The 14,307-nt window shown below is 41.0% G+C and overlaps 1 protein-coding gene across 3 annotated transcripts in view; it reads right to left on the reverse strand.

Moving 5' to 3' along the window:
* The window catches only part of lhfpl4a (LHFPL tetraspan subfamily member 4a), a 41,921-nt gene that overhangs the window by 7,724 nt on the left and 19,890 nt on the right, over positions 1 to 14,307 (reverse strand). For 2 of the 3 annotated variants that reach the window (XM_034220731.1, XM_034220730.1), the window contains exons 2-3: positions 13,995 to 14,231; positions 13,286 to 13,302 (exon numbers count right to left, since the gene is read on the reverse strand). In XM_034220731.1, coding sequence (XP_034076622.1) covers positions 13,286 to 13,302; positions 13,995 to 14,231 — 254 coding nt within the window. The remainder of the gene's footprint in view (positions 1 to 13,285; positions 13,303 to 13,994; positions 14,232 to 14,307) is intronic. The other variant, XM_034220732.1, reaches the window with a different exon arrangement.

Consider the following 14,307-nt stretch of genomic DNA (forward strand, 5'->3'; position numbering starts at 1 on the left):
TTATAGAATTAGGGTGCCAACCGTCCCGTTATTAGCCGGGATGTCCCGTATTTGAGCCAAAAGGGGCGTGTCCCGTACGGGACTTTGTTTTGTCCCGGATTCCCTTTACAAGGGAAAAATAAAAAATATGTTTCTGTTTGCGCGCAATGCAGTGTGTCTGGCTGCGTGCCTGTGTGTTTGTGTGCTGTATGCGAAGGGCACTAGGACCGCTCAGTTGACAGGGCAGGCACAATGCTCGCACGTGTGTGTGTGAGATTTTCTCCGGTGGGCCGCGGGCGCGGCATCACTGTTTGTTCAGTCGTGTGGGGAAATGAGCGCTGCCGGTGGAGGAGGTGATAATGAAAGAGGAGAAGAGAGAGAGGATGTGGTTCTGGGCCCTGGCCCTTCTAAAAAGAAAATACTTGTGTCTTACAACAAACAGTGGAAGAAAAACACAGTTGGATAAAGCCCGTGAGTGGAGATCTGTCTCGGGTCTTCTGCGTGTGTGTGTGTGTGTGTGTGTGTGTGTGTGTGTGTGTGTGTGTGTGTGTGTGTGTGTGCAGGGCCGCCCCTCCCTACAGGCCAATCACGCAGGCTGCATGGGGCCCCGCCTTGCGCAGGGGGCCCCGCCCAGAGGGCCTCAGCTGCTGTGCGCAGTTCTCCGCTCAGTTCTCCGCCCCCCCCCCCCCCCCCCCCCCGCGAGAGTGAGAGGTGACAAGGGGAGCACGTATGTAACCCGACACCGTTGCAATGAATCGACATCTTGACCAATCACGGCTTTGATACGGCCACTAGTGCAGGTGAAGAGATGTCGGTGAAAAGACAGTTTCAGTCCGGAGCAAGCAAGAGGGAAACAAACTAAAACATAAAGAAACTAGAGCATCACTCGAAGGTGGGTTATTGTATGAGTCAAATGTACAACTTGCAAATGTTGTATAAGTCAAATTGCCAATTGCCATATTAAAACATCAGCTGCAATTCACGACATGAAGAAGGCAGTCTCTGCATAGCATATAGGCTAATGGAGATGCAGTTATTTCTAGCATTCTTTATTTACCATTCATTCAAGTATGTTATGCCTTTTATCTGCTAATGTACAGGAGGAAGAGTGATAAACTGTCTGTCTAAAATAACATGGAGCATTTGTTCCCCTCTTATTCATTTTTATGTCAATTTGCACATTTCATGGTGATGCTCAGCCTCTCCCCTTAACTCCTAACAGTCATCATCATGTCAACCACAACACAGAGAAATACTGATAGAAATGTGTGTAGTTGTTGATACATTGCTGACAGAGGGAACTACATTTGAATATAGATTTAAGAAATATCAGTTTTTGAGCATGTCATAAGCATGTTTTGTCTCGACTATATTACAACTATATTATAATAAAATAATATAGTATTTATATTATTGAATTGATTATGATTATTATTATTATTAGTAGAAGTAGTTTATTTGCATTCATTATATTTTAATCTTTGTGAGGCTAGTATTTGGCAGGAAATGCAGACGTATTCACCTGTAAACGCATACTGAACGACATACATGCACATTTACCCTTTACCTCACTGTATAAAAAAGTAACTGTGTTGATAATAATAATGAACAGGAATTATATTTGCAAAGTAGCCTACTTTGTTTCCAAAAAAAATGTTTTTACTCCTGTCGGTTGGGGGGGGGCTCATCTCACAATGTCGCTTGGGGCCCCAAGTTGGCCAGGGGCGGCCCTGTGTGTGTGTGTGTGTGTGTGTGTGTGTGTGTGTGTGTGTGTGTGTGTGTGTGTGTGTGTGTGTGTGTGTGTGTGTGTGTGTGTCAGCTGATTGATGGGAAAATGCTGGGGAAATGGTTGGTTGAAGGATAACATTAAGTCTAATAATGATGTACCGTGCATGTTCACATCATGTATACTTTGCATTACTTAATACCATTTTTCAAATATTTATTTTTTAACATTTTGGACAAAATAGCCAATTGTACATCGAGGTGCCCAGATGTCCCTAGGTCCCAGATGTCCCTAGGTCCCACCTATCCGATTTGAACATGCTGATGTACAATGTGATGTAGTAGCCTAATGCAGGTGTAAGACCATTGTGTTTGTATTGTGTTATAGGTATGCATAGTTTGCTATGCATTTTGAGGGTTTTGGGGGGTTTGACCCCTCAAACCCTAGGGGGCTGGCTCCCCCAAAATAATTAAATAACATAACCCTAAAACCGAAATAAAGTAACAAAAAAAAGTAACTAAATCCGCCAGAAATCCGAAAATCTTCGTGCGCTCACGCGCGGGGGACACATACCTGTGTCCCGTTTTTCCATTTCTGGAAGTTGGCAACCCTATATAGAATGATCACACCGGTGACAGTACTCTTCAAAGGGTTCACGAAATATGACTACTACTCTTACTGTTTAATATTTTGGGTTACTTAATGTTACTTCATATTAAGGCTAATAAAAATTACAAGGCTGTAATGCTAACTAACGTGCTAGCTACTAGCTAGGTAGCTAACTTGATCCAGCCACTCCTGGTCCTTTCATCAGACAGGAAGCGAAAGAACGAGCAAGACCCATTGCTGGTATGATAACAACCTGGTACTAAGCACACAGGCATCTTGTTAAAGTTATATTATCTTAGCCAGCGCCATATAGATATGGCGCTGATCTTAGCTATCTCTTAGTGGAAGAAAACAATTGTGACATCACTTACACGACTCTGGGATTTGTAGTCTTTCTAGTTGTGTATTTTTCATAGTCTTATAATTCAACAGTTTTACGACAAACTGTGACTTTTTTTATATGGAAATTATTTTCTAAGATTGACAAACATCATATGTGTAATTCATGGCACAATTAAAACGGGATCGAAAGATACGTTTTCTCTCTCCATTGACTTCAATACATTATTTTTCCGAAATAAGGTCCCATGGACCGGAAGTAGATGGGCGTGACTTCGCCACTCTATAGTGTCATGATGAGGTTCACGTAAAGCACGGTTAATGTATTGTATTATTGAGGTAGAATTGTCCGGGGCTACAGAAAAAATATTCGGGGCAGGCCAAAATATTATTTTACCAACAATGTGGAATTTATTGGCTACATATTACACAGTTATGCACAGCGGTGTATACATCATTTAAAATTTCCTACACATGTATTCACTGGTGTGTCTAACCTGCAAGTTGCTCTTTAAGGTCAAGGAGTTTAAGTATGAGCAGCTGTTGATATTATGGCCATACAGATGAATGGTGATATAAAAAGACGATCCATGCTTTTTTTGATAGGGTTCAGCTTTGGCTTCCTAATGTCTGGCTCTGGAAACACTAAAAGACAGCCGCCATGTCATCACACCATCATCATTTATAGTTTATCATTGTGGATAGTTTTCTCAGCTCATCAGAGAGGGCTCTGACATGAGTCAGTGCACGGGTGAAAGCATAAAGAGATACATTAATGCACCTTTACAATACATGTTCCCTCAGATTTTCCTTTTCCCTTCCAACAACTCCATTAGGCCTACTGCAGTTAAACATGTGATGAGGACACTTGCCTTTATGTTTGAAGTAACGGCATGTCCTAACATGAAGGATGGTTCTTCATTGCCTCTTCTCCTCCCTCTTTCTAAATGAAGTTCAGTATTGTACGTTGCATGTATTTACTTTTTTTTTTTTTATGAAATGTACTTTTAGGGTGACTTGCAACATCTGCCCAGGGACTACAGATGAAAGATAGCCTCTTGGCTAACTCTGGCACATTTACAGACATTTGTATTACTGTGCACTGTCCCTGTTAAATGAATAAAAGAATAAAGTTAACCCGAATGTAATTCCATCAGTGGCATAAATCACAAATAACTACATATTACAATGAGTGGAATCTAACACACAGAAGGGCAAAGGGGTTCACAGTGCACTGTCCTTTAAAACAGACAGAGGACACCACCAGTGTCTCACAGAGAGGACTGATCTGAGAGCATGCAGGGAGACATGCTGTCCACACGTCACACACACTAATGTTGCTCTTACTCCGTCCATTCGTAGTGAGTAGCCGGGTCAATATCACCATACGGTGCATTTGAGACTTCCCCATTTCCAAAAAAAAAATCTGAGATTTTCCATTAAACTTCATATTCATTGTATCAAATATACGTTATGCTGTTAGAAATGGATGTTGGTAAAAAAGTAATTGTAATACGATGGAAACCCCCACATACTTTATTTATTAAGCAATGGATATCATCCTTCCATGACCTACTAATCTCAGAGCTGTCAATCGCTTCTGCTAATAAGGCTAAGGGGGAAACATTAGAGGCTATTCAAAGAGCTGCTGATCGGGTAATATCATTCATGTAAATTATGATTGTACATATATGCACACCTTGGTGCAATTGTAGATTATTAGGAGTTCATCTCAATTCAGCTTAAACAGATGAAATGTTATGTGGAAAAAAAGGTATGAATGTATTTTATGTGGATAAATTGTTTTGCAATAATATAAATAATATAATAGATAAATGAACTCAGACGATTGCTAACAAACATCAGGTAGGATTTTCTGTGAAATGGCAAGATGGGTGGGAAGGGGGAGGGACGGGGTGGCATGGGAAAGGGATTCCCTATATCTTTTCTTTCTTTCTTTGTCTTTTCTTTTTCTTTTTGTATTGTCTATATTGTCTATATAATTTGTATCTGTGTATATAAGTCCCTTTTGTGAGGGCAAAAAAAAACAAAAAAAAGTTGGTCACAAAAAGAAATGGATGTTGGTCAAGCTCCCACACTTTTTATAAATGAACTGCAAGTACATGCAAACAGCAAAATGTATCCACCCTGTAATGGACAAAATTCAAAGAATAAATACATTGTAATTACATAGTGATTATAACATGTACATTTTCAGAAAGCTATAGTCCCTTTCTCAACAATACATTTCAGTTAATGGAAAAAGTAAAGGGACTATAGCTTTCTGAAAATGTACATTTTATATTATTTATGGAAGGCTTGCTGACAGGGTCAACACAGTCTCACTCAGGGGCGGACTGGCCATCTGTAGAATCTGGAGAACCACAGAACGGCCGGTCGTGAAGAGCCGTTGACGGCCGGCCGGCCCTTTAAAGAAAAATTGTTTAACGTCATCTATTAAGTTGCGCTGACGGCCGACAGAGGGCGACAGCGGCCGCTAATGCAGTTGTGTGGTTCTTATATGTCAAATAATAACACACGAAGAATTAAAAAGACCGGCCACACGAAGAGAAGGGATTAGACGCCGCGGCAGACAGGGAGAATGAAAAAACATGGATACAAATCAAAGAAAACGAAAAGAAAAAGGTGGGCCGAGAAGGCAAGAGAAAAAAAGGTGAAGTCACTCGCAGGTGAAGCATATAAATGTCGCAAATTGACAGACCTTTTTGGCAGCTACAAGCACTATCAGCAGCAGCTTAGAACAAATGCAAGATGATGAAGAGAATGATGAGGGCGCGAGTTCAGATATACAGCCAGCCTCCTGCGTTCATGATGAGGGACAGAGTTGAGCTGCTGGAAGAACCAGCTCAACTGGCACATACAAGTGCAGGGCAAGAGCAAGAGGTGGGTGAGAATTATCCCCTGAACTCAGTGGCGTTTTCTCCTGGAGAACAAGGGAAGCCAGGCTTCCCCTGTTTTTTGGATTGTAGTTATAATATTAATAAATAACTAAAAACACTTAGTTTAGTTTCGGTAATTATTCTGCCGGCCCATCTCTCCCCCATTCTCATTGAGTATTTTACAAAGAGTGAAACAGCGCCCCTCTAGATGTTATGGTGAAACAGTAGATTGCACTCTCTGTTGCGAGAGGAGTCTAGCCGAAATGGGCTTCCCTTGGTGAAAAAAAATTGAGGGATTGACCAATCAGATGACGCTCACGTCATGCCTCACAATCCAATCAAATCACATCAACTTCAGTTCGTACTGTATCACCGCCCTTAAAAAGTAGCAAGCAACTGAAGCAAGTGCAATTGTGGAGGGTGGAGATTTGGAGTATTTCATCAAACATAATTGTACTAAACTTCCGCTACAGCAGCAACTAAAAATGAAATCTGATGACAGGTCAATGCCCAAACTGGAGCTGTGTACAGAGAGGAAAAAAGGAGCGAATCGGACGTACAACTTTAAATAATAAACAGCGGATTTCTAACATTTGACATTTCATGTGGCTGGACTGGGTCAGTTTCCAGGGCTGAATTGTAGTCCCAGTCCGCCCCTGGTCTCACTCCCTGATAGTCCAATAGCGACGCTTGGTCAGGGTCCTTTGGCGTGCAGTTGGGACGGGCCGAGTCTCCTTCAGCTTCATAAATGGACGCAAAGAGCTTTCAACTGATTGCAATGTATTCCCATCAGCTGCGGTATTTGACGCTCAGGGAAGCACCGCATCGTTCCATGTCGGCGGCACTTAAAGGCAATGTGAGCGTCCATTCCCATTGGATAACGGAGCATTTTACACCCGGAAGTAAGTATTCTCTTTACTGTCGATTGATTTACAGTGATATCTGCTCTACTCATCAACTCAAAAACACCAGATTATCCTTGTTAATTACACAACATTGATTGGTTTAAATGTTGTACAATGCTTTTGTATTTTTCCCCTTCGATTCGGAGAAACAAATATTTTTTCACAGTTCAGGATGGCAAAATCCTCAGCTATCGTTTGGGACTACACCATGTGCTTTGCTTGACAAACCCTGTGATTAGTCCTCAAGCTCAGTGATTGGATGTTGGAGTGGCAGTGCGCAAAGTTTACGCTGAGCATCAAACAGCACTTTGAAATGGAATGAAACCCATCGATGGCACACTATCCAAAACAGGAATCGAACGTGTCCTACCCCCCCCCCCCGCCCTTAGGTTAGTGCAAGTAAATACAAAAAGAAAAATAGTAAAAAGTGAAATAGTGCAATAAGAGTAGGCCTACATACAAGTGATTGGAATATATGATATATTAGATAAATAATTTCTAAGTAGCAGCCAGATGAATGTTATGGATGTTGTTTCTAAGTTCAGGTGTTTAATAGTCTTATGGCCTGTGGGATGAAGCTGTCTCTGAGTCTGGTGGTTTTAGTCCGGATGCTGAGGTACCGCTTGCCAGACGGCAGCAGACAGAACAGTTTGTGGCTGGGGTGATGGGGGTCTTTTATAATCCTGAGGGTTTTCTTTAAGGTTAACCTGGTATTTTTACTCCACTACATTTATTTTAGTTACTTTACAGATTCTGATTAATGATGTGAAATATAAACAACCCTTAAATCAGACTTTAGTTACACCTGAGTAAAATTCAGTGAAGGTGATTGTCGAGTGCCAACAATCAGGCGAGATATTTGGTAGTTGGTGCTTGAGAAGACTAAATATTTATCTGCAGATCCATATAAAGCATATTCATTACTCGTTATTCTCTAATCGTTCATTAAAGACTGTATGTAATGGCTATTTTGTACATCCCTTTCAAGATTTCAAGATTTTCAAAGGTTTATTGACATATCATATACACAACTACGGTGTAGTTATGCAATGAATGAAAAACTTGGGTCACAGGTTCCTCAACAGTGCATTACAAGACATCTATCAATATGTGTGTATACTTCCACCATTAAACTGTCGTATTCTACACATTTCTTATACTATCTACATACATCTTATAAGAGTATAATAAATATGTATAATATTGGTTAAAATAAGTGCTTCAACATAGTTAACATTGCAGGAAAGTTGATTGTCAAGTTCCAAAACAAACCATGCAATATATTAGACTTTAAGTACTTTGTCAGGCTTATTATGTATAGATTGATACCCCCAAAGCTTTTTTCTTATTTAAAAGAAGACCTTAACCTAAAGTATTCTTTAATGTTTAAAGAATACTTAGTTTGTCTGTTTTGCACATCCTCCTATTAATCTATTTTTAATATTTTTTAACTGTTTTATTGTAGAGATCACTTACAGCAGGGGTACTCGAACTTTTTTGTTAAAGACCACTTGTGAATTTTATACAAGGTCACTGGTCCGGATCAATGCCAGTAAAGTCCTAACGAAACTGAAATTAAGAAGCAGTTTCAGCACGCTTTGCATGGGGCCCCCTTGGGGGGGTTTCCCGACATGTCGTTGCAGTAAATTAAAGGGTGTTTCATGTTGTCGTTGCTGTGGACCTTCTCTCAATCTACCTTCTTTGGGGGTCCCCTTCAGGTCCAAGCACTTGCCTGCCTTGCCTGTCGGCAAACGGCGCCCCTGTATACACACACACATTCAATACATACAGTATGATGGCTTGAACTAGTGGGAGAAATGGCACTGTTTGTCTGTAGCCAATGCCTTGAACCTCGGCAAAAAAGGCATTCGAAGCGTTAGAAAGTCAAGGTAAACTTGCGGTTAACTTGCGGTCTGCAATGCGTGTGACACGCTCGCGCACACAAGTAAATATATATGCACGTTCATTCTCACAACGCGTCAGACACAAGAAAATATACATTAATTTACATCAGAATCTGATTTTATTTATATAATGGGACACAGAGTTCTGTCCGGATTGATTTTCAGTTCGGTCCGGATCCGGACCTTGGTCCGGAGTTTGAGAAGCCCTGACTTACAGTATCTTCTTGATATGTTCTATTCTATATTTACAGTGTGGGGCAAAAAAGTATTTAGTCAGCCACCAATTGTGCAAGTTCTCCCACTTAAAAGATGAGAGGCCTGTAATTTTCATCCTAGGTACACTTCAACTATGAGAGACAGAATGGGGGGAAAGAATCCAGGAAATCACATTGTAGGATTTTTAATGAATTAATTGGTAAATTCCTCGGTAAAATAAGTATTTGGTCACCTACAAACAAACAAGATTTCTGGCTCTCACAGACCTGTAACTTCTTCTTTAAGAGCCTCCTCTGTCCTCCACTTGTTAACTGTATTACTGGCACCTGTTTTAACTCGATATCAGTATAAAAGACACCTGTCCACAACCTCAAACAGTCACACTCCAAACTCCACTATGGCCAAGGCCAAAGAGCTGTCAAAGGACACCAGAAACAAAATTGTAGACCTGCACCAGGCTGGGAAGACTGAATCTGCAATAGGTAAGCAGCTTGGTGTGAAGAAATCAACTGTGGGAGCAATTATTGGAAAATGGAGGACATACAAGACCACTGATAATCTCCCTCGATCTCGGGCTCCACGCAAGATCTCACCCCGTGGGGTCAAAATGATCACAAGAACGGAGCAAAAATCCCAGAACCACACGGGGGGACCTAGTCAATGACCTGCAGAGAGCTGGGACCAAAGTAACAAAGGCTACCATCAGTAACACACTACGCCGCCAGGGACTCAAATCCTGCAGTGCCAGACGTGTCCCCCTGCTTAAGCCAGTACATGTCCAGGCCCGTCTGAAGTTTGCTAGAGAGCATTTAGATGATCCAGAAGAGGATTGGGAGAATGTCATATGGTCAGATGAAACCAAAATAGAACTTTTTGGTAAAAACTCAACTAGACGTGTTTGGAGGAGAAAGAATGCTGAGTTGCATCCAAAGAACACCATACCTACTGTGAAACATGGGGGTGGAAACATCATACTTTGGGGCTGTTTTTCTGCAAAGGGACCAGGACGACTGATCCGTGTAAAGGAAAGAATGAATGGGGCCATGTATCGTGAGATTTTGAGTGACAACCTCCTTCCATCAGCAAGGGCATTGAAGATGAAATGTGGCTGGGTCTTTCAGCATGACAATGATCCCAAACACACCGCCCGGGCAACGAAGGAGTGGCTTCGTAAGAAGCATTTCAAGGTCCTGGAGTGGCCTAGCCAGTCTCCAGATCTCAACCCCATAGAAAATCTTTGGAGGGAGTTGAAAGTCTGTGTTGCCCAGCGACAGCCCCAAAACATCACTGCTCTAGACGAGATCTGAATGGAGGAATGGGCCAAAATACCAGCAACAGTTTGTGAAAACCTTGTGAAGACTTACAGAAAACGTTTGACCTCTGTCATTGCCAACAAAGGGTATATAACAAAGTATTGAGATTAACTTTTGTTATTGACCAAATACTTATTTTCCACCATAATTTGCAAATAAATTCTTTAAAAATCAGACAATGTGATTTTCTGGATTTTTATTTTCTCATTTTGTCTCTCATAGTTGAGGTATACCTAGGATGAAAATTACAGGCCTCTCTCATCTTTTTAAGTGGGAGAACTTGCACAATTGGTGGCTGACTAAATACTTTTTTGCCCCACTGTATATCATTGACCTTCTACTTTCCCACTATTTTGTATGTACTCTTAATATTGAAATGTTTTCATCAAATATAACACATTCAAAAGTGCTTTACAAAAATGAAAGACATTAAGAAAAAGGCATTTTAAACAGTCATTAAAAAGCAACACAATCTACCTGCATTGCAATTACTCTAAACGTGTAATAACGTGCTTTAACCAGTAGGTGTTTTGGGTTAAAAAGCTGTCAAGTTTACAGTGTTAACAAAATAAAATAACTGCTGTTTCTGGTTTAGTTTAAGACGGATATATTTTGTTATTGTTTTGATATTTGTAACACAAAAGCGATGGAAAAAACCCACAGCAACACAGAAAAGATGGTCTTAACATGACCCAGCTGTCTAGTAGTTAATAAAAAAACAATAATATCAAAAATAAATATTACTACTAACTTTATTGTGAAATTAAAACAGAACGGTAAAAGAATAGTTTCCGGTCTATTCTGATGCCCGATCTCTGTAGATAAATAAAGAACTATGACAGATGTGTAATAGTTAATGCAGCCAAACCATTTATTACAATGCATTCATGTGATGACTTTGAAAGAGTAAAGCAAGCACTGCTCAATAAAGTATGATTTTATCTTTTACGAAACGTTTTTTTTCATATGAAATGCAGTTGGAGGTCAACCAATCACAGAGCTTGAGAACTAATCACGGGGTTTGTCGAGTAAAGCGGACCGATAGCTGAGAATTCTGGGTAGTGTAGTGTCTTCGGCCATCCTAAACTCTGAAAAAATATTTGTTTCTCCGAATCGATGGGGAAAAATACAAAAGCATTGTACACAATTTAAACCAATCAATGTTGTGTAATTAACAAGGATAATCTGGTGTTTTTGAGTTGATGAGTAGTGCAGATATCACTGTAAAATCAATCTACAGTAAGGAGAATACTTACTTCCGGGTGTAAAATCCTCCGTTATCCAATGGGAATGGACGCTCACATTGCCTTTAACTGCCGCCGACATGGACCGATGCGGTGCTTCCCTGAGCGTCAAATACCGCCGCCGATGGGAATACATTGCAATCAGTTGAAAGCTCTTTGCGTCCATTTATGAAGCTGAAGGAGACTCGGCGCGTCACAACTGCACGCCACGGGACCCTGACCAAGCGTTGCTATTGGACTATCAGGGATTGAGACTTTGTTGACAGGGTGGACAATGACAGGGTGGAAATGTTTGGCTAATATTAGCATTTAATGAGCACATGGTGGACCTTCAGTTAGCAACATGATTCAGTTAGCAAGGTGACTGTGTACTGTTTAAAGGCCCTGACACACCAAGCAGTCATCAGAGAACACGCCGACGCTGACTGTTGCGTCGCCGTGTTCTCCTGCGTCTTGGCCATGTGTCGCACTGGAACCGACTGGAACACACCGCAAAGACTTCAGCCGAGCACGTACGAACTGCGCATGCGTGAGTGGCAATAACTCTCCTTACCAGCAGGCGGCGGTAGTGTGTATTTGTCATTCAAAAGAGGCAACAACCGGAAGACAGAGAAGAAGAACAGACTGCGTGATATAAACAAACAACAAATAGCGTGTGCGTTCCATTTTCACTCTTGTCCATCGAAAACATGTTTCGTGCGGCACTGGAGCTATCAGCCATTGGAGTGTTGCTTGTGGAAGACATTCTCAAGCAACAGTCTCTCAAGAGGCGGAAGCGATCAGAGTGATTTATTTGGCCGACTGCCTGTGGCCGACGCATGGCCGATTTAACATGTTGAATCTGCCATGCGTCAGCCATGAAAGGCCAAATAAGGCGTGTCACGGCCGACGGTGCGGGACACACCAAATTGAGTTTGGGCGACAGGGCACGCTTCGTCGTCCGACTAACGAAAACGGCCGATTTCGGCCTGGTGTATCAGGGCCTTAACAGATATATTTCGAATTTCTGAAAGGTTTTAATATTAATTGACAAATCACTATGACAGAGTGGACATGTTAAGCTTGACAACATCCAACTACACACATAATATGATTAAAATTTCGAAATATAAGTTAAAAAACGTACTCTGCAACTAGCCAATGTCTCAGCCTCCATTGAGGAAAGACAAAATGGTGATAGTGATGTCACTGAAAACATCAGAGGGTTTTTTATGGAGCAGTTACCCCCTTAATGACAGGGTGGACAGCAAATGTGAGGGACACATGCAAAATGTTCAATATTATTATGAAAATAGATTATACATGATCAAAATTACTCGTTTTGATCAAATAACTCGTTGTGGACAATAAAACCATATAATTCTTTTTTTTTTTTTTAAATGTAGTATGATTTAACCACTTATTACACACACTGTAGTTAGCAGAGTAGTGTGTGGGACATGCCAAAATCACATACATCCAATGAAAAAATACGGTATGAAATGAAGAAAACACATTTCAAGAGACTTATCATTGTACTGATATGTGTGTAAATGTTTGGCCTTTTATAATAAGACCTCAGAGTTTCATTATTCTGCTACATTTTCATGATAACTGAGTGATTCTGATGGGGACACCAAAGTTACTTTATAGTGATATTGACCCAGCCATGATGAAGCTGAAGAGAGAAAGCAGTTTCAAATAAGATCATCATGCTTTATTCATTTTTTTTAATCAAAGTTGGTCTTAAAGTGTTTTTTGCTCTTTTGACTCAGTGCTGCACATTGTCACCGGTTCAAACCCACACACTGGCATCTGGGCAGTGTGCCTTCTCAGCACATGGACTGCTAATCTAGGCTATGATGACCCCCCCCGGTAATAACTAAAGGTGGGAAAACACTTCTAATAAAGTACTCCATGGATGTATGGAATATATTTTCCAAAATTCATGCAATGAAAGTTGCTTACTGAAACATTTAAAACATTTAGTTTACTATTTTTTGAGCATTAGTCACTTGCTGCTGATTCCTTGCACATATACAGTATAACGCATTCCATTTTAAAAAGAAAAATACTTTTTGTCCTAATAGATCAAACTCTGAGTGTTGTGGCTCTCAAAAATGAAATGCATTAGCGCACACAGACACTCAAACACAACAATGTGAACTTACCCTTGACACAGCAAAATCTGTAAAAAAGAAAAAAAGTGAATTCATTTATTCTTTTATTTACATGTCAGCTGACTCTCAAGTTTATTGATACAGGCCTTATAGCGGAATATTATATACGATACTATACTACTATACTTAGTACATACTAAATACTTTACTCCAGTACTATACTGTCCCGTTGGATTCAAAGCTCCATCCAAGATACCCACGACTGGAGGAAAGTGGAATGACTGAAGAGGATGACTGTGATGCATTTTACTATTCAAAGGATCTAAGGCATAATAAGTACTCATTTATTATTATATTACATTGGCGTGATGGATGTAGCCCCATTGTTCATTCATTGCTGTCCTTAACTGACTCCTCCACAGGAAGGACAGCTTCTACCACAAGTATTTTCATTATTACAGTATTTAGCGTTGGAGCCCTCAAATAATACCCAGCATAACTGCAACCAAATTGAGCGAAGTGAAGTGTGATGACACTGAACAACTGGAAACATCAGTGTGTGTGTGTGCAGAGCATTTTGGTGTTGATGTATTAGTTTCAATTATTGTTTAGTTCAGTCTATATTTGTGTGAATGTGATCACTACAGTGTTTATGCTGTCTGTAACTTTAGAAGCAAACGACTTAATGCGCTGTTGAAACAGCCTTTTTTTTGCCCAGTCTGTCCCCTGTAGTATTATTCAAATGCAGATGACCGTCCACCTTTGCTCTCGGCCCTCAGCTCCTCCTGCAGGAAGTCAGTCTGCCGGTTTCCGAGCACGAAGGCCAGGAAGGAGAGGATGAGGGCGTCCAGGATGCCGATGATGGCCAGGATGTAGGCCCAGCGCACCGAGCAGTTTCCCAGGCTGTACTTCCCCGTGTCCTCCCCACACATGTCCCGCACCACCTCCGAGTCCCAGCCGTTAGGGAAGACCACACAGCCGATCACCAGACACGCGGCTAAGCAGGAAGAGAGGAGGGATGGAGACAGAACAAAGAGGTTTATGCGTGTTTGAAATGTAGCCTTTAGTGAGTA

The sequence above is a fragment of the Gymnodraco acuticeps genome, unplaced genomic scaffold (assembly GCF_902827175.1).
Source record: "Gymnodraco acuticeps unplaced genomic scaffold, fGymAcu1.1, whole genome shotgun sequence".
NCBI classification, from domain to species: Eukaryota; Metazoa; Chordata; class Actinopteri; order Perciformes; family Bathydraconidae; genus Gymnodraco; species Gymnodraco acuticeps.